This window comes from Solea senegalensis, linkage group LG1 (genome assembly GCF_019176455.1).
Source record: "Solea senegalensis isolate Sse05_10M linkage group LG1, IFAPA_SoseM_1, whole genome shotgun sequence".
Classification (NCBI taxonomy): Eukaryota; Metazoa; Chordata; class Actinopteri; order Pleuronectiformes; family Soleidae; genus Solea; species Solea senegalensis.
The window spans coordinates 37,047,990-37,072,346 of record NC_058021.1 but is presented as its reverse complement, the minus strand read 5'-3'; the positions used below and the strand labels follow the sequence as shown (position 1 = coordinate 37,072,346).

The 24,357-nt window shown below is 42.4% G+C and overlaps 2 protein-coding genes across 5 annotated transcripts; both read right to left on the bottom strand.

Moving 5' to 3' along the window:
* Positions 1-715: 715 nt before the first annotated feature.
* Positions 716-2,585, bottom strand: LOC122779324 (tripartite motif-containing protein 16-like). The gene has a single exon (XM_044041521.1). The coding sequence runs from the start codon at positions 2,142-2,144 to the stop codon at positions 1,032-1,034; it is 1,113 nt and encodes a 370-aa protein (XP_043897456.1). The 5' UTR covers positions 2,145-2,585; the 3' UTR covers positions 716-1,031.
* A 4,997-nt stretch (positions 2,586-7,582) lies between these two features.
* ranbp9 (RAN binding protein 9) lies at positions 7,583-23,054 on the bottom strand. Of its 4 annotated transcripts, none has more exons than XM_044028208.1 (14): positions 22,380-23,052; positions 18,825-18,936; positions 17,650-17,702; positions 16,417-16,584; positions 15,856-15,878; positions 14,876-15,060; positions 14,674-14,786; positions 14,277-14,385; positions 14,031-14,185; positions 13,333-13,486; positions 13,126-13,247; positions 9,912-10,063; positions 9,734-9,845; positions 7,583-9,530 (listed from the first exon to the last, which is right to left on the bottom strand). In XM_044028208.1, the coding sequence occupies exons 1-14, from the start codon at positions 22,594-22,596 to the stop codon at positions 9,400-9,402; spliced, it is 1,806 nt and encodes a 601-aa protein (XP_043884143.1). In that variant the 5' UTR covers positions 22,597-23,052; the 3' UTR covers positions 7,583-9,399. The 4 variants fall into 4 exon arrangements, with proteins under 4 accessions (XP_043884143.1, XP_043884150.1, XP_043884136.1 ...); XM_044028215.1 differs by having other exon boundaries at positions 13,126-13,244; XM_044028201.1 differs by having other exon boundaries at positions 9,734-10,063; positions 13,126-13,244; positions 22,380-23,054.
* Between the last annotated feature and the right edge of the window lie 1,303 nt (positions 23,055-24,357).

The following is a 24,357-nucleotide window of genomic DNA, read 5'->3' as shown; positions in this document are numbered from 1 at the left end:
CGCAGCCTTTAGCACTTGGATCTTTCGGCTCCCAAACGGCTCTTCATTTTTATTTATTTTTTCATTTATAACTTTTATTTCAGCCACATTTAGCGCTATTTATGTATGTGTGTGTATATGTACATATATATGTATTCCTCTGTACTGAAGTAAAAGTAAAAAGATATGTTTGCATGGAGCACCTGTAGTGTGTATTAGTTAAAACAATCTTTCAATATCAACACATTACTGGTATTAAAGGTTTTCACCAATAATTATCCCACGATTGAATTACTGACAGAATGTTGTGAATTATATGACATATGTTTACAAAAATATATATACAATATACATGACAATAATAATTGTGTTTAAAGTGTTCTATACATAAATAAAGATACATGATAATAATTGTGTTTAAAGAGTTCTATACATAACTAAATAAAGATACATTATAATAATAATTGTGTTTAAAGTGTTCTATACATAAATAAATAAATAAATATTTGTACATGATAATAATAATTGTGTTATATTAATATTCAGGAGCATGAATGTAGTTTTTTATTAGTTAAAAAACACACAACAACGTTGTTTCACCGTGATGTTGCGTAATAAAGAGGAAACAATTGTTGAATCTGATCGTCTCACTTTTATTCAAACATATTTGTATATTGATATTTAAAACAAAAACACAGACTTTTTGTCTGTGTTTTTGAGATAAATCACAGGCGTTTTTTGAAGTTTCCATTTTGATCCAGAAGAACTTTGTCTCTTCACAGCTGTTACATCTTACTTCAGATGTCGCTGAGAGACAGAAACAGATATTTTAGTTGTTAGAAGCCGTCGGGACTTCACTGATGATAAAGTGATTCTTCTCTGTGATCCAAACATCGTGAACGTTCATCAAACATATCAAGCATCATGAACGTTCGTCAAGCATCATGAACGTTCATCAAACATCATGAAGGTTCATGTTTGATGAATGTTCGTCAAACGTGAACGTTCATGATGTGGGTCAAAGGTCATCTGCTCGAAAAAACAAACGGCTCCTACTTGAGTTTACAGAAGTCAAACGTGTCTCCAGGGAAAGAGAAATAAAGTCCAACTCCAGCATAGAGAGGCTGAGTGAACGTGGTCTGGACTCTGTGAAGCAGACTCATGGTGTCAGAGACTCTGTAGAAGGACAGAAGACCTGCAATGTTGTCTAAGTAAACGCCCACTCTGGAAAACTCGACGTCTGAGACTTTAGTCCTGATGGAGTTGTGATAAAAGTCACAGCTGTTCTGGTAACAATACAAAGCCCACGACTTGTCATTGTATCCAAATTTACATTTGTGTGAGTCTCCTGATCTGCTGATGCTCTTGTACGTCACGGCGACGCGGACTCCGCCCCCTCTCCACTCCACCTCCCAGTAACAGTGTCCAGTCAGACTCTCTTTGCTCAGGACCTGCCACCAGTCCGTGAACCTGTCCTTGTGACGAGGGTAACACTGCTTCTTCCACGTCGCTGTGACTTTTCGGTTTCCCTCAGACAACAACATCTCGTCATTGGCCGTGTTTGGATCCAGCGTGATTTCCTGTGAGTACGTGAGGAACTGGGCTCTGGTCTTTGGTTCTGAGGCAGAGTTCTCCACCGAGCACAGATAACAGACGTGCTGCAGGTCTGAACGGCAGAACATCTTCATCATCTTCACGTGACGAGAGCAGATGTTCTTCTGGAGGTGCTTGGACGGCTCCATCAGCTTGTGTTTCTTAAATGCAGGCGAGTGATAATGAGGCTGGAGATGCTTTTCACAATAAGACGCCAAACAAACCACACAAGACCTGAGAGCTTTGAGTTTCCCACACACGTCACAGACCACATCGTTCACTCCAGCAGGAGCAGCGTGGACCTCAGGCTTCTTCAGCTCCTCCACTAAATCTGCTAACATGAAGTTCTTGGTCAGGTCTGGTCTCGGTCTGAAGGTCTTTCTGCACTGAGGACAGCTGGAGATCGTCCTCCCGTCCCAGAAGGTCTTGATACAGTTCAGACAGAAACTGTGTCCACAGGGAATCGTCACAGGATTCTTCAGAAGCTCCATGCAGATCGCACAAGAGAAGTTTTCCAAACGCAGCTGAACACCTTTTTGCGCCATTTCAGAAACAGATCTGCAGTTAACCATCAAACACTCAGACTCAGCCTTTTTCCACTTCCTTGCACCACAGTTGCACGTTTTTCCCTGCAGCTTGAGTCAGTCACAAGTTTCACTAACTCTCTGTTCAAAGCCATCACAGGAAGTTCACCTTTGTGTTGTGGACAGACAAACAGACAGACAGACAGACAGACAGACAGACAGTTGTCCTTTCATGTTCCCAAACAACATCAAAGTCGCTGGAAGTGTCGCTGGAAGTTCCACCATTTTGTGCCATCAGATTTCCACAGAAGCTCCAACAGACGATGCTAACGAGATGAAACCACTTTGTCTAATGAAAAACATGAGTTAGAAAGTTATTGATTCTCTTTGAATATTTGTTCAGTAATAAAATGTTTTTACTTTCATTCTCACCTGCTGAATGTCCTGCAATGACATAAAAACGTTTGATTTATAGAATTAACTAATACAACGAAAGACACTATGAAAATGTAGATTATCCCTCCATCTATCCATCATCTACCGCTTTATCCTCTACCAGAGTGTCGTGGGGGGTGCTGTGCCAATCTCAACAACCATTCACTCTCACACTCACTCCTATGGTCAATTTAGGGTGTCAGCGGAACTTAATGGTATCTAGGTTTATATGGAGGACTAAGACCCCCAGAATTAAGTTAAGAGTCCTCCAGGGTACATATCAGGAAGGGGGATTGAAACTCCCCAACTTTGAAACTTATTACTGGGCAGTGCAATGCCGGGCAGTTTGGGTATGGAACGCAAACTTACAGCAACCCCCCCTCTTGGCTACAGATGGAACAGCAGGATATAAATTCTAAGTGTCTTACCTCAATCCCATATGTTCCTTCACTCAAACAGCTTCATACGCTGACAACAAACCCATTCATAAAACAAACCTATAAAACATGGTCTGAATTACATAAAAGACCCAAAGTGATCAAGCCCTATATAACCTTGCCCCCTTTCATACAAACCCCCTTCTACCTAAAGTTCTAAGAGATGGTATTAACCAAGTATGGTTAATAAAAGGGCATCAAAACATAGGACAGGGCCTTAGAGTCATTTGAAGATCTTGCAGATAAATACAGCCTTGACCAGTGGCATTTTTTTCAAATTGCTACAACTTAGCATTATATTCGATCAGAACAGAGAGGCAGACTTTTGCCTATCACAACACAACCCCTGGATAGTATACTGGGCAGCAAGAAGGAACTCAAGGGATTCGTATCTCACATGTACAACAGTCTGTTGGGAAAAGTGCTCAAGGCTAGGGGAAAATGGGAGGTCGACAATGTCACAATTTTGAAGATGATGATTGGATCGAGTTATTTGAAAAGGCCTAACGCTTCTCCTTTAATAGTAAACACATACTAACTCAATACAATTTGATACACATAATTTATTACACCCCGGAAAGGCTGCATAATATATATAATATACAGACAATCTCTCGATACTGTCCAAGGTGTAAATCGGAGGTTGGCTCTCTTATTCACATGTTCTGGTCTTGTTCACAACTGTCCAATTACTGGGGAAAAATACTTAAAACCATATCCAAGGTCAGTCATCATCTACCGCTTTCTCCTCCACCAGAAGGTCGCGGGGGGTGCTGTGCCAATCTCAGCTACATCGGGCGATAGGCGGGGTACACCCTGGACAGTTCGCCAGTCCATCACAGGGCCACACACACACATGGAGACAAACAACCATTCACTCTCACACTCACACCTATGGTCAATTTACCTAATTCCCACATTGCATGTTTCTGGACTGTGGGAGGAAGCCGGAGAACCCGGAGGGAACTTTAAATTACTTTAATTATAGAATTAAAGTAAAATACGGTATGAAAATGTATGTTATATAAAAAATGATCTGTTAGAGGAAGTGTGACTACTTCCTGTTACTGCTAATGTTTTTTTATTTTTATTTTAAACTAAAATATTAGCATCAACAGTAAAGAAAAATAAATGTTATTTGACCGAGGGCCCCCACATGAAGACATCCCATAATAATCAGTGTTGTTGCAGCTCTGAGTGACATCACATGTCTCCATCATTATCATTTATCACATTTTAACCCTCACACAAACTGCACATGACGCACGGACAGATCGGCTGTGGACACAGTTTGTAAAGCACTCACTCCCTCACACCAAACCTCATGGAGAAAATGAGTGATTTTAGCTGCTGCTCCTCTGCTGCCTCGTGTGGTCACTTTGTGTCACTGACGTAAAGCTGAACAAAGGATTTTAAACACTGAAGAGACAAAATCAGACATTTGAACTTAGTGATGGAGGCAACAACTCCTGTGTGTGTGTGATAGACCGAGACTGCTGGGGGATTTTCCTGTGGTGCACTCACACTCACTCTGTCACATTCACTCTCTCACACTCAGGGTATGAATATGACTTTTAATATGTCATTAACTTTGTCTCTTCCTCTCCCTAGTTTGTGTCTTTCCTTCCTTCCCTCTCTCTGTATTCTCATCATGCAGGTTGCGGGATCAAGATCAATTTTTCGAGGCTATCCATATCATCACCATTATTATTGTGCCATAATTGTGCCATAAAAGTCGATATCATTAACTGTATAAACTTGTAACCTGATACAGCTGTTGTGTATCTGCTCCTGGTCTCTCTCTCTTCTGTCTCTACCTCATCTCCCTCTTGTCCTTTCTGTCCCCCCTTTCTGTCCCCATTTTCTTTTCACCCCAACCGGTCGAGGCAGATGCTGCACATCTGTGAGCCTGATTCTGTCAGAGATTTCTTCTTCTCTCCACTGATGCCTAGTGTTTGCTCATTGTGTGACTGTTGTGTTTCTTTGCTCTCCTTGATGTTGTCTATATACAGACCTGAGATCATGTATGCTGCGATTTGGCGCTATACAAATAAAATTGAATTGAATTGAATTGATGTTAAAATCACTTATTTTCTCTCTGGACTTTGGTGTGTGAGAGTGAGTGGTTTATCAGTGAGATAAAGACATGGACACGTTCTTAAAGACATCGGCGATCAGCTGTGGACATTTTCCTCAAACACTGAACTGAAGCTAAAAGGAGAAACAAACAAAAAGGAGACATGGATCGTGATCGTGACTCTGGCATCAGACGATTATTTTGTCGACAAAATCTTCAACTGAAAATAAAGGAAACATAGGGGAGAACCTTCAAAATAAAAGCCTTGACACAAACACACAGCAGAGAAGTCGACCTTCTAAAATATTTGGTTCTTTATTTCCTGTTATTTTAATTTCATGAACTCATTTTTTCGTATGTTCTTCATCGTGAGTGGACTAAAGATTGCATTATTTAATAAAAACAAAAAACAGTCAAATGAATAAATAAAATGAGAATGAGAATCTCGTGTAGAGTTGAGGTTTATCACCACTGAGGCATGATGGGTAAATGCGTCGAGTGGATGTGTGTAAATGAACTGCCACCAGGGGGCAGCGCAGAGGAAAAGAAAACTGTGATTGAGCCAAAATGGAAATTAAAAATAAATAAAAAACAAAATCAGCATTTGTGTCTCACTGCGTTCCATCATTAAAGGGACAGTCCTGGTTCTAAAGTGGTGAGCGATGAGTTACTGACACGTTACTTTAAGTCTGCGATGTTTTTAAGACACATTCACGTCTTTGTCTCAATGTGAGACACACTTTTCTAACACACACACGCTCACTCTACCACACCAAAGTCCATGGAGAAAATCAGTGATTTTAACATCACACACACACACACACACAGCTACCTCCATCACTTAGTTCAAATGTCTTATTTTGTAAAATTCAGTGTTTGAAATCCTTTGTTCAGATTTACGTCAGTGACACAAAGTGACCACACGAGGCAGCAGAGGAGCAGCAGCTAAAATCACTGATTTTCTCTCTGAGGTTTGGAGTGCTTTACAATCATCAGTTTTGAATATGTTCTGAAAGATATCATAGACTTAAACTAACAGATTTTATTATTAAGTGGCTAAAGTAACATTCATGTGAAAAAAAAAATCATTTATTTTTGTTCTTTGAATCTAAATCAGAGCTCATCTTATCTTAAAAATCAACTTATCTTCTCAGAGTCCACCTGTGAGGCCGACGTTGCACTGCCGACGTCGTGGAGGAAAAAATGAAGTAAAGAAAGTCGGGGGACGTCCCAATCCAATACTTATATTTTCATTAAGAGACGCTGACGTTCACTTAAATAGACTTAAACAGCCTGATCTCGAGAGCCAGTGTGGGCGGAGCCGTCTCTCACCAGCTCTCCGTGTGCGAAACATTGTTAAACTGCAACTACATTGGTGGAAAAAGTTGCACGTTTGTCAATAACAGAGTTAACGTATTACAGATTTAAGTTTTGTAAAAACTGACGAGCGCCGTCACGCGTTCCCTTGCATTTCTTTTGCATTTAAAGAATGCAGCGGCCATTTTGTGAAATTATTTTCACATTTAGAGGGGAAAAAATACGATAAATAAACGTCCATGAACTTTGGTGTCAGTGAAAGCATTTTTGGGTGACTCCAAAGAAGAGTTGCGACAGTAAAGTTCAATAAATAAAAAATAAATAATAAAAGTTCTGCTACAGTCACAGAAGCCGAAAGTAGAAGTTAGTGGTGGTCACAGTTCTGATATATTTAAAATTTTGCGATCAGGAATGTTCATGCGCTCTTACGACTCATTTTCTTTTCCTAATTTTTATTTTAAACGGACAAAGGTCAGAGACGTCGATGTCAGTTTTTCCGTCTGCGTACGAAACCCTGACGACTATAAAACGGGAAACGTACAAAAAATATGTGAATCATTCGTTCTATATTTAACTGAGAATCTAAAAAAATTGAGAAAATAAATAACTATTTGACTCTGTTTTATGAACTTCGGAAAAACAACAAACGACGACAGCCCTTGAACCTTTTTACACGACAGATTCACAAATTTAATCGGTTATTTCGTCTAAAGTATGAGTTAATTTTCCCGCAATTCAGCGCGAGTGTTAAGTACTTGTGAGGCTAGCAAATTTAGCTAAATTACATTTTTTGTCCGAATCAGTTTTTCCTAAAATTTGTTGGTTTGAGTAACTTAAAAACACATTTGGACAGTTCCATGCACCGATTTTATCAGTTGTTGCACCATTTTACGTAAAAATGTACCATGATTTCTCTGAATTTAGCTAGCTGATGACTTCTAGTTCACAAATAAGTTGGAAAGAATTAAATACCCACATCAAGTTTCGCAAAATCACCCCATTTGCTATATTTGAAAAGTACGAAAAAAAATTTGGTTTCATTACTTTATTTTAGATTCTCAGTTAAATATGTGAATAACCACGGATTCGTAAGAACTAGTGTCAGCCATCACTCATGTCAGTAAAAAGCGTTAAAAGTATTGTTTTGTTGTTTTTTTGCGTTTATAACTAAATATGTAGACTCTATTTTGTTTATAGAAACGTTAACATGTACACAACGCTCGTGGAATTGGGACTTTTATTGTGATAGGTTTGTGGAAACTGCTGACGCTCAACAAATATGATGTGAATGAAGGTAACAATAATAATATGATCATTAGAATAATAATAATAATAATAATAATGACAATCATGGTGGTCTGCACCGTGCCGTGTAAACCTGGAGAAACTAAAAACAAAACAAAAAACACGAGAGCCTGGTTTCCACGCCTCCTCCCTTTGCTCCGCCCCCAACTCCGTCCACGGAAAACAAAAAAAACAAAGACGTGATTAAACAGAGGGAAGTGAAGATTCTCTGTGGCTTCTTTGAAGTCCGCGAGTCCACATGTTAGACGGACGACGGCCGACGTCGGAGGTTATGGCGGGGTTGGGCGGGGCGGGGCTTCCTGGAGTTCGAGTGCTCAGCGAATGTCCGCAGAGGAGGACTTTTTTTTAAAATCCCATGTTTTGTGTCCATCAAGTGTGTGAGTTCACAGCAATCACGTTAAAGGGGGCGTCGGCCACGGCTCACACCTGCCCGTTTTCTTTTTTCCTCTTGGTGTTATTTTTTTTCTCCTTAAATTTCGCAGTTTTGCTCAAACTTGTTTTTTAGCCAGTTTTCGTCTGACTCGCCTGCACGAGTTCGGTTCTGCGGTGGATTCTCAGGTCGTCTCATCCACCGCCGTCAGAGCGGCGCTGACGTAGCTTTGCTAGGATGTGAGAGAGGACCAATCCTGGAGCTAATGGATGGAAAAGGACGTGTGTGTGTGTGTTTGAGTAAAGACCTGTCCAGAAACGTCTCCTGGTCATCAAGAGACAGTCAGAGGGTTCAACTAGAGGTCGACCAATTTATCGGATTGGATCCGACATTCAAGAACACGCGGACTGTAAACTCTGATGGTGCGTTCCATTTATAAATGGAACAACTCGGAAACTCGGAGCAAATCTTGCTATGTCAAGATACAAACACGGCTAACTTTACCGATAAAATCACTTCTGACGTATTTGTTTCACGATAAAATACCACGCAGAGTTTACTCAACTGGACAGTAGAGAACCCCGACCTCCGATGATTCTAATGATCAGTTTCTCCATCAATCTAAGAATCCTTTAGTCCAGAAAACGTCGATCAAACCTGGAAATGATTAGGTTCTCAAATGTCATGGTACAGTTTCATCTAGTTTCAATGATTTCTTTGTTTTATTGAGCAAAGAAATCAGAAAATCATCAGTATGATAAATATACGTATGTGCCATTCATGTCGAGTTATTCTCACGTCTCCTTTTGTTCACTTTTAATTCTGTTTTTGTTATACAGAGCAAAGAAACCAGAGAAATATTCACCCTACTGTGAAGTCTGCGCTGCCTCATGTGGACACGCAGATTACCGCACTAACGTATTAGAATGCAGATTACAGCTCCAACATGTTATTAGAACACAGATTACTGCTCCAACATGTTATTAGAACACAGATTACTGCTCCAACATGTCATTAGAACAGGTCCGTTACAGCGCCACATATGGACGGGCGCGTTACAGCACCACATATAGGCCACATTGTTTTGAAGTTTTTGAAGAACTAAAAAGAAAACGTCTTTTTCTACACCAGCAGAAAGAAAAGTTTAGAAAATAAACCAAAAATCACTTCATGTCTTTTTCATTTTTGTGATTTAGGAGAGAGGGGACAGGGCTATCAGCCATTGTTATCAGCTGTCATGGTTTCATCTATTTTCACATGGGTCCACCTCTAGTTTCTGCGACTCCCTCGGCTCACAAGTGACAAACACACTTCTGGACAGGTCCTGTGTGTGTGTGCGTGTGTGCGTGTGTGTTGATGGGGCTAGTGTAAGTAATCGTCCACAGAGGCGAAGGCGCAGGAGCCGCTGCCAGTCCGTGCCATGATGGCGAGGCACTGAGCGGCCTGACCCACCGCCTGGGCCAGCGGGGGCTGTTTGGGCAGATTGTGAGTCTCTGAGAGAAGGAAAAAAAAAAGATTCTCAGGGTGACAGATCACACAGGCACACAGACAGACAGACAGACAAATGTGAGGTGTGACTGTAAATGTCTGGTGAGAATATAAAGACTGATGATGAATCCTCTGATGCAGATTAGTAAGTGAGATGTGACATGGTTCAGGTTCACATGTGTATATTGAGATGAAGATCAGGACTGACCTAGTATTGCACTGTTGAGGGTGGAGCAGACAGGTTCTCTCTGAATGGCGTCCAGCTGGTAACCGACTGGACTGTTCCAGGGGTCAGAGTAGGCGAGCAGACTGAAGGCGTCCTGTAACAGAGAGTACATGTATGAGCACACCATCACAACACAGGTACAGTTGTGCGTCAGCGTCACCTTCAGCATCTTCTTGTTGGTGGAGTTCTTCCCACACTCGCGGCGCAGGTGTTCGCTCATGCTCTGCAGCTCTCTGCCGAAATGGATCATCCTCTCAATGGCGGCCTGACTGCCGCCGCACAGCTGCCGCTTAGAGTGAGCGGACTCCACCTCTGCAGAGGACAAACACACACACGTCTTTATCTCACTGCTGCCTCACGTGGTCACTTTGTGTCACTGACGTCAATCTGAGGGAATTATTTCAAAAGCCGAATTCACTAAAATCAGACATTTGAACTTAGTGATGGAGGCAGCAGTGTGTGTGTATGATGTTAAAATCACAAATTTTCTCTATCAGGTTTGGTGTGGGAGAGTGAGTGTGCGTTTAAGTGTTAGTGAGTGAGTCCGTGTGTGTGTTAAAGGGGACTTATTATACCCTATTTCTCCAAGTTAAAATAGTTCCCTGGTGTCCTAATGAACATGTCAGTGACATGCTTTGGTCAAAATACCATAAGGATGAAGCACCATAGCAGTTCAATAACCCTGCTAAACCTGCCCCTTTCAGAACGCTTGGTTTTGTGCCTGGTCCCTTTATATGCAAATGAGACACAGGCAAACACACACCCACTTCTTCCAGGGGGTTTCTGATTTGTCCTTTTTACTGCGCTCACTCAGGGCCTGTTCCCTCCACTCCATTCCTCTACCCTCCCTCCACTAGTTCTCTGACAATAATCAATATGGCTGATGTTATGAGCTCTATTTGACCTTTTCTTAAAAATGTGTGTTTGTAAGTCGGTGAAATACACTGACTAAATACGGCGACCGCTGGCCGCAGTCTGACAAAGTGGTGCGAACACACAAACACACGTTTGCTGACTTTATCCGGCACATTAGCTTCATATATAAAATCCTCTGAGGCTGGAAGTTTGTGTAAAACACTGTGCTCCACTGTGCAGCCACTAACAGCACACTTGTCCCTCCACGTTGACATAATACCGCTCTTCCTCCCTCGCCTGCACTCTCGCAGGGACAAGGTGGAGCTAAGGTGGAGCTCTCGAAGTAAACTTCCTGGTGGGGCGGTAACATTCGCGGTGAAATGCGCATGCTGCCGTCATAAGTGCAGGGGATTCAACATTGCATGTTTTAATCGCCTATAATTAGACTAAGGGGGACCACGAAAAAAGGACAGAGTATTCTTTTTCCATGACTGGTAGAGCCTCCAGAGACCCAAATATAAGTATTAAAGTCAGTGTGTGAGTGTGTTTTAAAGTGTTAGTGAGTGAGTCTGTGTGTTATAATAATAATAATAATAATAATAATAAATATAATTTAAAAGCGCCTTTCAGGTCACTCAAGGACACTTTACAAACAGAATGACTTAAAATCGCACAATTAGCTAAACCAAAAAACATAAAATCAACACACTAAAATAGGGCAGTGACGGTAAAAGCAGGGAGGTTAGAGGGAGTAGGCAGTCCGGAACAGGTGAGTTTTGAGTCTTGATTTGAAGACGGGGAGAGAGTCACAGTTACGGAGGTCAGGTGGTAGGGTGTTCCAGAGCTGGGGAGCAGAGCGGCTGAAGGCTCTGCCCCCCATAGGGCTGAGGCGGGCAGGGGGCACAGACAGGTGGATGGAGGAGGAGGATCTGAGGGCACGAGTGGGGGTGGATGACAGGAGGTCAGACAAGTAGGGAGGGGCAAGGTTGTGGAAGGCCATGTATGTGTACAGGAGGAGTTTGTAATTGATGCAGTGTTTTACAGGGAGCCAGTGGAGGTGCTGGAGGACGGGGGCTATGTGGTGTTGTGTGGGGATCTTTGTGATGATACGGGCGGCTCAGTTTTGGACCAGTTGGATTTTATGGAGGCCGAAGGAGAGAATTGCAGTAGTCAAGACGGGAGATGAAAATAAGCAGTGCAGGTAGGGATGTTGATGTATGAGTGAAAGGAAAGTATGTGTCGAGGTTGACACCCAGACCCTTTACCTGAGGGGAGGGGGAAACTGAGGAGCAGTCAATGATGAGAGAGAAGCTGTTAACTTTAGATAGGGTGGATTTAGTGCCGAGGAGGAGGATTTCAGTTTTATTGCAGTTTAAATTAAGAAAGTTTGAGGTGAACCAGGTTTTTAATTTGGAGAGACCAGAGGTGAGGGAGGGGGGTGGTAGTGTGGAATTTGGTTTACAAGAAAGGTAGAGCTGGGTGTCATCGGCAAAGCAGTGGAACTGGATATTGAATTTACGGAGGATGTGACCGAGGGGGAGGAGATAGATGATGAAGAGAAGGGGCCCCAGGAAAGATCCCTGGGGCACACCTGTAGTGACTGGGGAGGGTTCCGAAATGAAAGATTTGAGCTATACAAACTGAGTGCTGCCTGTGAGGTAAGAGTGAAACCAGCTGAGGGAAGTGTAGGAGAGGCCAATGGAGGAGAGTCTACTGAGGAGGATGGGGTGTGAGATGGTGTCGAAGGCAGCACCCAGATCAAAGAGGAGGAGGATGGAGACAGAACCAGTCAGCTGCAATGAGGAGGTTGTTGGTGATTTTGATTAAGGCGGTAACCAGACTGGAAGGGCTCACAGAGTGAGTGGAGGGATAGGTGAGAGGGAAGTTGGGTGGTGACAGTTTTTTCTAGGATTTTGGAAATGAAAGGTAAGTTATAAATGGGGCGGAGGTTATCGTAATTGTTGGGGTCTGATCCAGGTTTCTTTAATATGGGGGTGACAGCGGCAGTTTGGAAAAGTGAAAGGACTATTCCAGATGAAAGTGGATATGAGGGGGAGCAGGATTTCTTTAGGGTTGTGGGGAGAGGGGATCGAGCTGACACGTGTGGGCTATGATTTGTGTATGAGGTCAGAGATTTCGAAGGTAGTGGGAAGAAGAAAACTGGAGAAGAGATGACAAAGAGGAGGAGCTTCAGATGGGGAGAGGTAGTGAATTGTGATGTAGGTGCTGATGAATGTTATGGATTTTCTGGTTGAAGTAGTCCATTATGGAGTTGCAGGTTTCCGTGGAATACAGGTGGCTGGAGGATTTTGTTCATAACAGAGAAGAAGGTTTTTGAGTTTCCTTCATTGGAGAGGCTGAGGCCGTGTTAAAGTGTTAGTGAGTGAGCAGCAGCTCCTGAGCTGACGTCACTGGTTTTCTCTGAAGCCATTTACAAACTTCCATTTTCAATTGAAAAAAGGCCGTGTCCTGTTGAAATTAAGTGGTGAACATGGTCGACGACACACACACACACCCACCCATGTCGGCTTCACAGTCGTCCGGCTCGGCCGTGTGTTTGGAGCTTCCGTTGAGGAAACCATTAGTGGAGGTTTGTGTGAGTCCGTTGGTGAAGTGGTCGACCTCCATGTCCACGTCGCTGCTGACGGAAAAAAAAAATGAACATTTAATTTATGAACCAATGCCATTCATTCAGGGTTAAATACACAGGAAATTACATCATGTACCTGCTTAAAGAAGCTTGACTGCGGCTGCCGTTAAGGCTGATGTCAGAGGCTAGGAGGGTGGAGCCAGAAGCTGGGGGGCAGGGCTTGTGACTGTGTGGGGAGGAGCTGTGGCTCTTACTGGACGTCACACCATTACAGCAGTTACTGTCATAGCCTAAAAAATAAGAGTGGAAATAAACAGTTGCAGCAACTCTGCGTGAAATAAATCACAGTTGATTATTACGTCTATGTTATCTTAACAATAGCTTTTTGGTGTTAGCTCTCATTGTTTCAAACAGGAAAACGAAGTTTGTAAACCACTCACTCTCCCCCCCACACACGTTGGACATTCATGACTTGAGGGGACATTGCATTGACTTACATTAATTTCTTGGAGACTTACTCTAACCTTAACCACAATTACTACTGGCCTAATCCTAACCTTACCTTAAAACATATCTTCACCTTCAAATGTAGTCATGTACGTTGTGGGGACACTCTCATTAAATATTGAGTAGTACGGCTGTGTGTGCGCGAGACCTGTGAGTTACGGCTGTGTGTGTATGTGTGAGAGAGAGAGACCTGTGAGGTACAGCTGTGTGTGTGGCCTGTGAGTGCTGTGTGTGTGTGTGTGTGTGTGTGTGTGTAACCTGTGAGGTACAGCTGTGTGTGTGTGTGTAACCTGTGAGTGCGGCTGTGTGTGTGTGCGTGTGTGAGACCTGTGAGGTACGGCTGTGAGCTGCTGGCTTTGTGACTGGGGCTGCTGAAGGGTCGGGGGGAGCCGGGGTAACTGTCCTGAGACTTTGGACTGCGTCCTCCGAGACACCTGACCTCACTGTCTGTCCCGTTCACCATCTCTATGAACTGTCTGACCCTGAGGACAGAGGACAGAGGACAGGACAAAGTCAATGATACTCTATAACAAGTCCACATTGGCTTCTCTACAGATAGAATAGGAGTCATACTTGAGCATGAAGAGAAGGTCTGGGTTCCTCTCCAGAAGGTTGGGGTAGAGCTGCTGGGTGGTCTCGATGGCCTCGCCCATTCTGCCCGACAACACCAGCTTCTGGATCTCTGCAGATCATGTGCACAGTTACAATAACACTGCTCAGTTTTTTTCAAAGTATATTTTTGGGCTTTTAATGCCTTTAATCGATAGTTTAGTGCAGAGAGACAGGAAATGGGGAGGCAGAGAGGGGGAACGACATGCAGGAAAGGACAGTCCGATGCGGGATTTGAACTGGGGTCGGGTGCAATGAGGACTGTAACCTCAACATGGGACGGCAGCTCTACCAAGTGAGCTAACGCCGCCCCACTGCTCAGTTTTAATCATGGTTACAGCAGAAAAGCCAGGACTCTCACTCTGTCGATTTTTGATGGAGGCCAGCTCCTCGTGCACGGCCTGGTCGGTGGATTTGGCAAAGGCTTCAGCCGTGGCACAGTAGCTGTGGTGAACCAGGTAAGACGCCACCATTCTGACAGGAAGAAAACATACAGGCGCTGATTAGACACAACATCCCAGTCGTGTTCTTGTAACCCAGGAACGAAATCCACTTCCTCTTACTTCTGGATCATGGACTGCCACTCGCCCTCGCGCTCTCCGATGGGGAAGTGGTCGATCTGAGCCTGGATCTTTGTCCTCCACTCCCGCATATAGTCCTCGATGTCGAACACAAATGGGTGCTGTCCGAAGTTAGCGTCCACCACCTCGCCCGGAGTCTGCAGGCCCACGGTCGGGTAAAGGTTCGGCTGCAGCGGAGAAGACAAAAGGAGAGTTTAGGACGGTGGAATTGACAAATGTAAACAGGAAGAGAGATGTTGTCAACGACTATCACTAAAAACTCAGGGTGTTTCCTGTAGATCTTATTATTGACTGTGGAAGTAACTTCCTGTTGTTGTGCAGCACTTCAAGGATTAGTTTCCTCCACGTTTTCTTTACAATGTCGTTAAAAAAGTTTTATTTAAAAGAGTTTTATTTTATTATTATTTTGTGCCGTTACTCGTGTGGAGGGTTGAATTAACTGTAGTGGCTGTCAGGTAAAGTTCAGAACCTCGACCGCTCTGTTGTCAGATCGACTTCACCACTCATCGGTGATGCATTCACTGACGCTCGTAAAATCCACTCTCACAGCACTGAGCATATTCACTTGTCGTAGTGAGGATAATGTGGCTTTGTCCACTCAGACCACACCCATATTCACGCATTTAAAAAAACGAGGGGTTTAAAATCATTTAATCAGTTCATGGGTCTTTGGGCTTGATCTAAACTCAGGCCATTGTGACAGACTACAAGAGGTCAGAGGTCAGGCAGAAATGGTCACATTTCAACAACTCTCTGGATGTGTCGGTGTCTTGGCCGTCGGGAAGCGGTGACTGCGTGAACGACTTCACACACTGCTAATTGTGTGTGTGTGTGTGTGTGTGTCACTGTGGTCCAGTTAACACAGGGGTCAGCTGTCGTGAGGCGATGATGCACTTCACTGCACAGCTACAGAAGTCAGCAACAGAAGTCCCTTCTGTACAAGTGGAAACATTGGTACTTACTGGTAGATCTGTGAAGGCGATACCTGGACAGGAGGAGAAACTGTGTCAGTGTTTACTCATCACATGATTTCACAGATTTAAATAGTTTTTACATTAAAGTTCCAGAGAGTCGTGTTATTGTTCAAGTGTCACTGAACACTTGACACTTGAAATAATTACGGCTGCAACTAAACGATTATTTTCAGTGCATGTTTGGTCCATAAAGTAAATAATGTTATATATGCTAAAAATGACTTGGCAGGTTAGCACCCCCCCAGAGGTGGAGGATAAACAAACCAGAGCAATATGGAGCAAGTGAGAAAAAGGTGAAAGCTCGTCATTAACTAGATTTGTGTTTCTTTCCTCGGTGTCCAGTGAAAGATGTGGATTTTTTTGTCCTCAGATCATTAAATACACCATTTCCTAAAGAATTATAATGCATTAAGATGAATTAGGGTTGTAATGGTATCATGAGGAACCTAAAGATGAATCAACATCCACCTCAGACTGATTCCATCCCTTAAAAAACCCACAGGTGTAAAACCAGAGCAAACAAAGCCGTCTCCTCCTCCTCCTCTTCACCTAGGCTGTGGCCGTTCTTTGTGTAGAAACACGTGTTGTTGATGAGGTTCACGCAGCAGCCAATCACGTCACCCGTCGTAAACGTCGGGCCGTAGGGCTGCCCCGTGCCTGACGAGCAGAAGGAGTGGCCGTCGTCACCATGGTAACCATACGAGTGCTTGTCCCAACCTGAGGAGGCAGAAATATCAGAGTGTGAGCAACAGCAGAAAAATGGAACTGGTAAAGCAGTCTTTTGGGATGAAAGTGAATCATTAGTTCCGATTCAGACACTGAAGTGAAATACCACTGAACGTCTGACACTGAAGTGAAATACCACTGAACGTCAAAAACACCACACTCTAAACATGGACATTTTACACATTTCCTTTGCTAAATGTTTTCAGGATTTTTAAATCTTTAGCTTTGATCTACAGTTGGACATTGTTGCTTTTACGTGGCTCTCATGACTCTTCAGTGACGACACTCTCTGACCAAGTACCGGTTCAGCTGAACCTCGTCAGAGCAGGAAGTAAAAAATGCAGCAGGTTCTATCACTGATGGAGGAGCTAAAACAAACTAAAGTTGAGTTTTGGAGAGATCTTCACTCTGCAGCAGTCTGGCACCAGTTCCTCTGCCTGTTATCTTACAGTGGTCAGACTGGAGCTGCTGGGTGGATTTCACTTCCTGTGTGGTCTGATAATCTCAGTGAGGTTCTGACCTGACATACGGAGGAACAAGGGGTCGCTCTCGCTCTCGCTCGCTCTCTCTCTGGTCTTAATCTGATTATTCAAGGGTGTCTAATTGAGTTATTTTAGTGTAAATATTCAAACTTTTCTTAGTGGGCACAAATTTGATTATTTTGGGGAATTAATTCAGATTACCAACTACTCAGGGAGTTGAAATCAATCAATTAATTTGGTGGTCTAGAATTTGGATTATGCAAGTTTACATAATCAAACTTTTTCTGTGCACACAATTGGATTATTACAGTGGATATACAATTACAGATTTTTGGATGTTGTCATATCACTATAAAGTATCTAAGACCATATACAGATATAATATCCTGGGCTTAAATATATTCATTATCATCATCATCATCATTATTATTATTATTATTATTATTATTATTATTGTTGTTATTAATAATAATAATAATAATAATAATAATAAAACCCTCAGCAGACACAAACAGAACCCTGGAGTAATGTATAGCTGAGACACCACACCCAAAGACACACAGTGTCATCTTACCTGGGAGCCTGTTCATGTTTACACCCTGAGCTGAGAGGCCGATGCCCATGTACCTGTGAGACACACAATGGAAGAGACAAGGGTCGAGGATCAAAGAGATGATGGTCAAAGTGACAAGGTCAAAGGGACGAGGGTCAAAGAGACAAGGTCAAAGAGACGAGGGTCAAAGAGACGAGGGTCACACTCAAAGCTGTTCTGGAGCGGCGAAGTATAAATACGAGGATTGGCGAAGTATAAATACGAGGATTGGCGAAGTAAAAATACGAGCGGTGAAGTATAAATACAAGGAGCGGCGAAGTAAAAATACGAGCGGTGAAGTATAAATACAAGGAGTGACGAAGTATAAATACGAGGAGCGACGAAGTATAAATACGAAGAGCGGCGAAGTATAAATACGAAGAGTGGCGAAGTATAAATGCGAGCGGTAAAGTAAAAATACGAGGATTGGCGAAGTATAAATACGAGGAGAGACAAAGTAAAAATACAAGCAGTGAAGTATAAATACGAGGAGCAGCGAAGTATAAATACGAGGAGAGACAAAGTAAAAATACAAGCAGTGAAGTATAAATACGAGCAGTGAAGTGAGGAGAGACGAAGTATAAATATGAGGACGTACAAATGAGGAAGTATAAATACGAGGAGAGACAAAGTAAAAATACAAGCGGTGAAGTATAAATATGAGCGGTGTAGTGAGGAGAGACAAAGTATAAATATGAGGAGCGACGAAGTACAAATACGAGGAGTGGCGAAGTAAAAATACGAGCGGTGAGGTACAAATACGAGGAGCGGCGAAGTATAAATGCGAGGAGTGGCAAAGTACAAATACGAGGAGTGGAGAAGTACAAATACGAGGAGCGGCGAAGCATAAATACGAGGAGCGGCGAAGTAAAAATACGAGCAGCTAGCTCATATTGTAGCTGGAAATTTTGTAGCATTTCCAGCTACAAAATACGTTGACAGAATTTGTCTTTGAGACCATGTGTGCACGGTCACAACATTACTCTTGAAAAGCTAAAGAAGCTATGGCCGTTTCTAGTAAAATCCTGTAAACAACGATCACGTTACATTTTGCCTGCTCAACGATTCTAAATTGACAACATCTGGCAATAGTCAATGAACACTGATGTTTGAGGTTTTGACGGCAGGAGATGTATTTTTAATGTGTGTGTTCTTACCCATCTCTGCCTTTACTGATGATCTTCACCTCAAAGTAGTAGACTCCACAGGCAGCTGGGATGGGATGAGTGGCACGTACAGATGCCGCATCTTTAGGGGTTTTGCCGTGACCTTGAGTTGAGGGTGAAAGCAGTGAGGTTGTGGTTATTGTGAGTGGATTCTGGATTATTCTGTCATCACAAAAGGGACAGAAACACTGAGACACAGATTCAATCAATTTAAAGTTGTGGGCGACGTGAAATGTTTGCCTCCGGTTGTGTTGCGATTTCGATATAACTTCAATTAATTGTTCGGCCCTTGAGAAAACAAACAAATCTAGGCAGAACATGAGTAACTATTCAATGAAGACAAAAATAATAACTGTAGGTACTTAAATACAGGCTGAAAAACAAAAGAATAATAAAAGAGTTCCTGCACTCAGCTCCAATTAAGCCTTAAATTACTGTTAAATACAATTTAAGGCTCAGTGCTGCTGTAAAAATACAGTCATTAAAAGAGTGTGACCTTGTTTTTTGTACTTGGTCGAAAAATGTGAATGTGTGAAAGTTAAAGCGTCTCAACATCTGTCTTCATGCTCTTCAAAAAACACACACACACACACACACACTGGAACCAAGTGTGTGTAGCTGGTCTCTCCAGAAGCAGAGGAGGAACACACCCAGGAAGCAGAATTACAACTTTTTCCCTGTTCTGCGTCACAACCGTCGGGCTCTGTGGTTACCAAACACTGGGTCGGGACCCACAGATGAGTCACAGGAAACACATTTGCAGAATTTTCCCTGGCTCTTAGTCAAGATTTAAGTGATTATGTTATAATTAACATGGATAAAGTGAAGAAAATTAAGCTGTGGGTGAAACAAAGTGACATCATGGTCGCAAGTTCGATTCCACCCCTGGCTGATTGGACTCAATTCCATTTTAAGTCGCTTTGGATAAATGACATGTAGTGTTAGTTTTTATTAATCCCCTTAGGGAAAGTATTCCTCTGCATTTTGACCCATCCTAGAATTAGGAGCAGTGGACTGCTGAGTAGCGCCCGGGGAGCATTGGGGGTTGGGTACCTTGCTCAGGGCCTTTTTGGCCAGGTGGGGATTTGAACCGGCGACCCTCTGGTTCCCTTTCCACTTATTCCACTAATGTAACATCAGATGCTACTACATTACACACACATTTTCTTTTGTTATGATTTGGGTGGCGATCATTTGCCATTTCCAGTACCGTCCTACATTAAAATGGTGTTCAATAGATCCACTACTTTATCCCATTACACGTTTATATTTATACAATGTTCTTAATGTAATGTTAACATACACCGTTTAAATCGAGCCAAGATCACAGTCCGGCTACTATGGGTTAGGGTTAAGTAAACACGTGGAGGAGAAAATCGATTTATTGGTTGTGTACGTCTGACTATCTCTGTAGGTGGCGCTGTATCCCTCTATAAGCTAGTGTGTATTGAAAGAGTTTCCTGTTGACCTTTACTTTACAGAAAAACAGTGGACTGTGAGATGGACAGAAATTAGGGCATTATGGACATGTATCTCTCTTGTGGTTGTTGTGCTGTCTGACGAAAGACGCCTCCTTCTACTTCAGGGTCAAAGCCCGGGGAGGACAGTTTGGTGCTTAGTCTGACTCCAGTCTAACTAAGCTTATACATGCAGGAGCAATCGGACTATGAATCACATTATCCAGGGATGTTAGTCCAACTAAGACTCGCTAGATTTGAGTTGGACTAAGGTGTTTACGTGACATAAAAAAAAGACTAACAATTGTCTTAGTCTGACTAAAATCAGACTTTTAACATAAACTCACTGAATGGTGCGTTCCATTTGTAGTCTGATATTTCCAAACTCAACATGGGGTTCCAAGATGGCTGCCTACATACAAACACAGCTACTTTTCACATTTGATTCCCTTTTTTTTTTTTACTGTTATCTATAGACATGTTATAAATAGCCTGAAGAGCTTTGTTATTTGCATCCATGTTTTTGTTCCTAAATGGGTGAACGTGGGTGGGGGTGAAGTCACTCCAAGTTCCAAGTACCAACTTAAATGGAAAGCAGCATAAAAGCTAAACATCTACCTGGTCATTCAATTCTGCTTCAGTGGAATGTAAAGAAGACAGGAACAATTAATCCATCATGAAAGAAATCAACTAATTTGATAATTGTAGACTACGCTTTAGTGTTTTAGAAGTAATTAAAGCAAGAATTAGATTTACAGCTTCTTAAATGTGAATATTTTCTAGTTTCTTTGCTGTCAAAATGATTGTCTTGCTTTGTGGACAAATGACTTAGGGTTAAAGATTAAATAATTATTAAAATCATCATTGGTTGCAGCTCTTATAATATACGATATCTGCATCATGACAAATTCACTCACACTAACTTTGTTGTCATGAATGCTTATCAGTATCATCGAGAACGTGGAAAATCTTTCGTATTTCACATGTCACTTGAAAATGTCATCTCACTCACCAACATGCAGCGCTAGTGATTTATTTTTAAGGGGGAGATGTTAAGAATCCTAACAATAATAATAATAATAATAATAATAATAATAATGATAATAATATTAATAATGACAACAACGGTCAAAAAAACTTTAAGATGCCAACCAAATGAGGTTGGATTACAGACGGAACACTCTGCCCTTTTCATTTATTAATCTAGAAATTAGATCTGGGTGATACAGACGAAAACAACAATCTAATTTAAATGTTATCCACTAAGACAATTTTGTCGATTACATGTATTCCATTTAATCAATAAGAGCAGATCTTATCTGATGTCACCATATATAAAGGTATAATATCCATAAATAAATGTGTATATATTATAGGCCACCATTGTTGTTATGATACAATAAACTAAAAACATACGTGTGTAAATATAGCTACATATGTAATCTTTCCTATTGTCGCGGTGCTAACGTGAATCGTCAATATTTTAGGTTTCAGGTTAATCCTGACAAGGATTTTTCATATCGGCTCATGCCTCCCTGGAAATGTGATCAGCTGCACCGAGTCCAAACATAATATGCGTCACCGTATTTTTCCCTGATATTTAAAAATCACCCATAATGCTACATTAGCCCAACCAGGAGGCTACCTAGTCCGAACCGTGCTGGCTAATAAACATGACACGGATTGACAAAAAAGGTGACTCACGACTTAAGCTTTAATCAGCATTGGATGCGACAACGGTTCAACTTAAACGGGTGTTTTTGTTTTATGCCGAGCCGTGACAGCCGTGAAGGCGTACATACAGTGACAGTCAACGTAGCTGTTATTAAGGGCGAAGCTGCCGAGCTAATGGGTCGACTGTGGCCGTGGGAACACCTCGCCAGCTGGTCGAGTTGCAAGATGTCCTCTCTGTCTTGTTGTTGATAAAAACTGTTAGCCCACTTTGTTTTTAGCCCACAGCAGCAGCAGGCTTCCACCAGCTAGCAGCCCCCGCTAAGCTAACGTTAGCAACCTTGGCGTTAGCATGGGAAAGCAAATAATAATAATAAAATAAAATGTGTTAAAACGGGTGTGAGCCGCCGTGTCATACCTTTATAGTGCACACGCAGGTTGTTCTGGGAGAGGCCGATGTAACTGAATTTGTCCTTCGGGCTCCAGGAGCGAGGGAGCGGCGTCTCGCTCTCGTTGACGGCCGGATAGAGCCGTCGGAGTCGTTGGTTGAGCTCCTTTTCCTGCTCGTTCAGAGCCGCGTCTCCGTGGACAACCACCGACATGAGGAAGCCGCAGCCAGACGTCTGTGCGGACATGGCAGCGACACGAGTGTTAATAAAAAATGGCTTGTTACTAAAACAAGCCAAAGCCACTTGTGTCAGTCAGTGTCAAGTTTGTTAAGGAGGGGGAGGAGGGAAGGGGGGTAGCTAGCAGGTTAGCTTAGCGGGCTAAGCTAACTAGCTTCACTGTTAGAAGGCTATGCTAAATGACTCCGCTGGCCAGAGCTGGTTTATCCGAGCAGCTAACGCGCTTAGCTTAGCCACAGAGGCGAAGCGACCACCGTCACTGCTCAGGCAGACCTGAGCGCCCACAGCGGTGAAGAGTACCGAGGGGGCGTCTATCGTGGCGTGTGATGGAGGAAGCGGTGAGAGGACAGTGGCGAATGTGGCGGTGCGGAAAGGAGCCTCAGTCAGCGCTAACGTCAGAGGACGGGTCGACTCCGGGGAGCTCGGCTTGCCTCGATCTTTTGTTTGTTGTCTCAGAGATATCCGTGAATGTGATTGGCTGACAGAGTCTCCACTCACTTCCTATGCGATTGTGATTTTCTTTATTTTTTTCTTTAATATCGCCAAGAAAATGCAGCGGAGAACGCTGACAACGTGTTTGTTGACGATCAGTAATGAGTAATCACGCTAATACCTTTGATCTGTAATCACTGCTGTCTCAGCATAGTGATGATGATGATGGTTATCGTAATAATAATAATAATGATAATAACAGTAATACTAGGAAGAAGAGTAATATAAAGAAAACAGGATCAAGGCTAAGAATTTAAGAACTATATGCTCTTCAACTTGTTTTGTTTTTTTCTTTTTCCATCAGTGATAGAACCTGGTACCTGGTGTTTTCTACTTCCTGCTCTGACAGGTGAGCTGAGCCGGCCACTCATTGTCAACAACACACTGGAATTATAAGTAGAATTTGGAATTATACGTAGATTATCAGTAGAATTTGACAACAAAACTTTTAGAAAACAATGACATGTAATGTAGAATTTGGAACTATAAGTAGATTCAAAAGGGCGTGGCCATGGTAAACATTGGAATGTGGCGAATTTCGTCCATTCACCAATAAAACAGGAAGTGACCTGTAACTATATTAGTAAGGTATATTGATCGATCTGCTCAAAACTTTCTAAATGAGATTAGAGACCCTGCGAGAAAACATCAGCACATGAAAACTAAGTGTAGCGCCACCTGATGGCAGGGTGGTGGGTGCACAATGCTGCTTGCAGCTTTAATTCTAAATTATTACATTTTATCTTAAATTTCTCCCAAATGAAAACAACTTCACATACATTTTACACACTGGACCTTTAAGAGAACACTGACATCATCACCTGTGTTCATCACATCGTCACATGAATGATCATCACTGTTTTATTTCATGAGCACATCTCAAACATCTGATGTGTTTACAGATGAATTAAAAAGAAACAACACAATTTTAAAAAGCAACAATTAAAGGGGACATTGTTAAGAAGTAATAATAATAATAATGCACTTTAATGCCATAGTTTGAATGTTTGTTACTTTATCTCACAGTTAAACAGCCACGTCGACTGGAAACTGAAGTTTGTAAACCGCTGACTCTTCCACACCAAAGTCCATTGAGAAAATCAGTGATTTTAGCTGCAGTAGACATGCGAGTGGTGGTCTACTGCTGCCCCTTGTGGCAAGATTGTGTCAGTGGAATAATCCTAAATGCAGGATTTTAAACACAGACGTGACAAATTAAGACATTAGAACTTAGTGATGGAGACAGCAGTGGATCAACAACTCCTGTGTGTGATGTTA

Excerpts from the sequence above, each read along its gene's own strand:
- LOC122779324 (XM_044041521.1), bottom strand. The coding sequence starts at position 2,144 with ATGGTTAACTGCAGATCTGTTTCTGAAATGGCGCAAAAAGGTGTTCAG.
- ranbp9 (XM_044028193.1), bottom strand. The coding sequence starts at position 22,596 with ATGTCCGCACAGACGTCTGGCTGCGGCTTCCTCATGTCGGTGGTTGTC. Across the intron at positions 14,186-14,276 it reads GACCTTCTCTTCATGCTCAA|GGTCAGACAGTTCATAGAGA; the intron begins GTATGACTCCTA and ends CTCTGTCCTCAG. Across the intron at positions 13,487-14,030 it reads CTCACAGCCGTACCTCACAG|GCTATGACAGTAACTGCTGT; the intron begins GTCTCACACACG and ends CTTATTTTTTAG.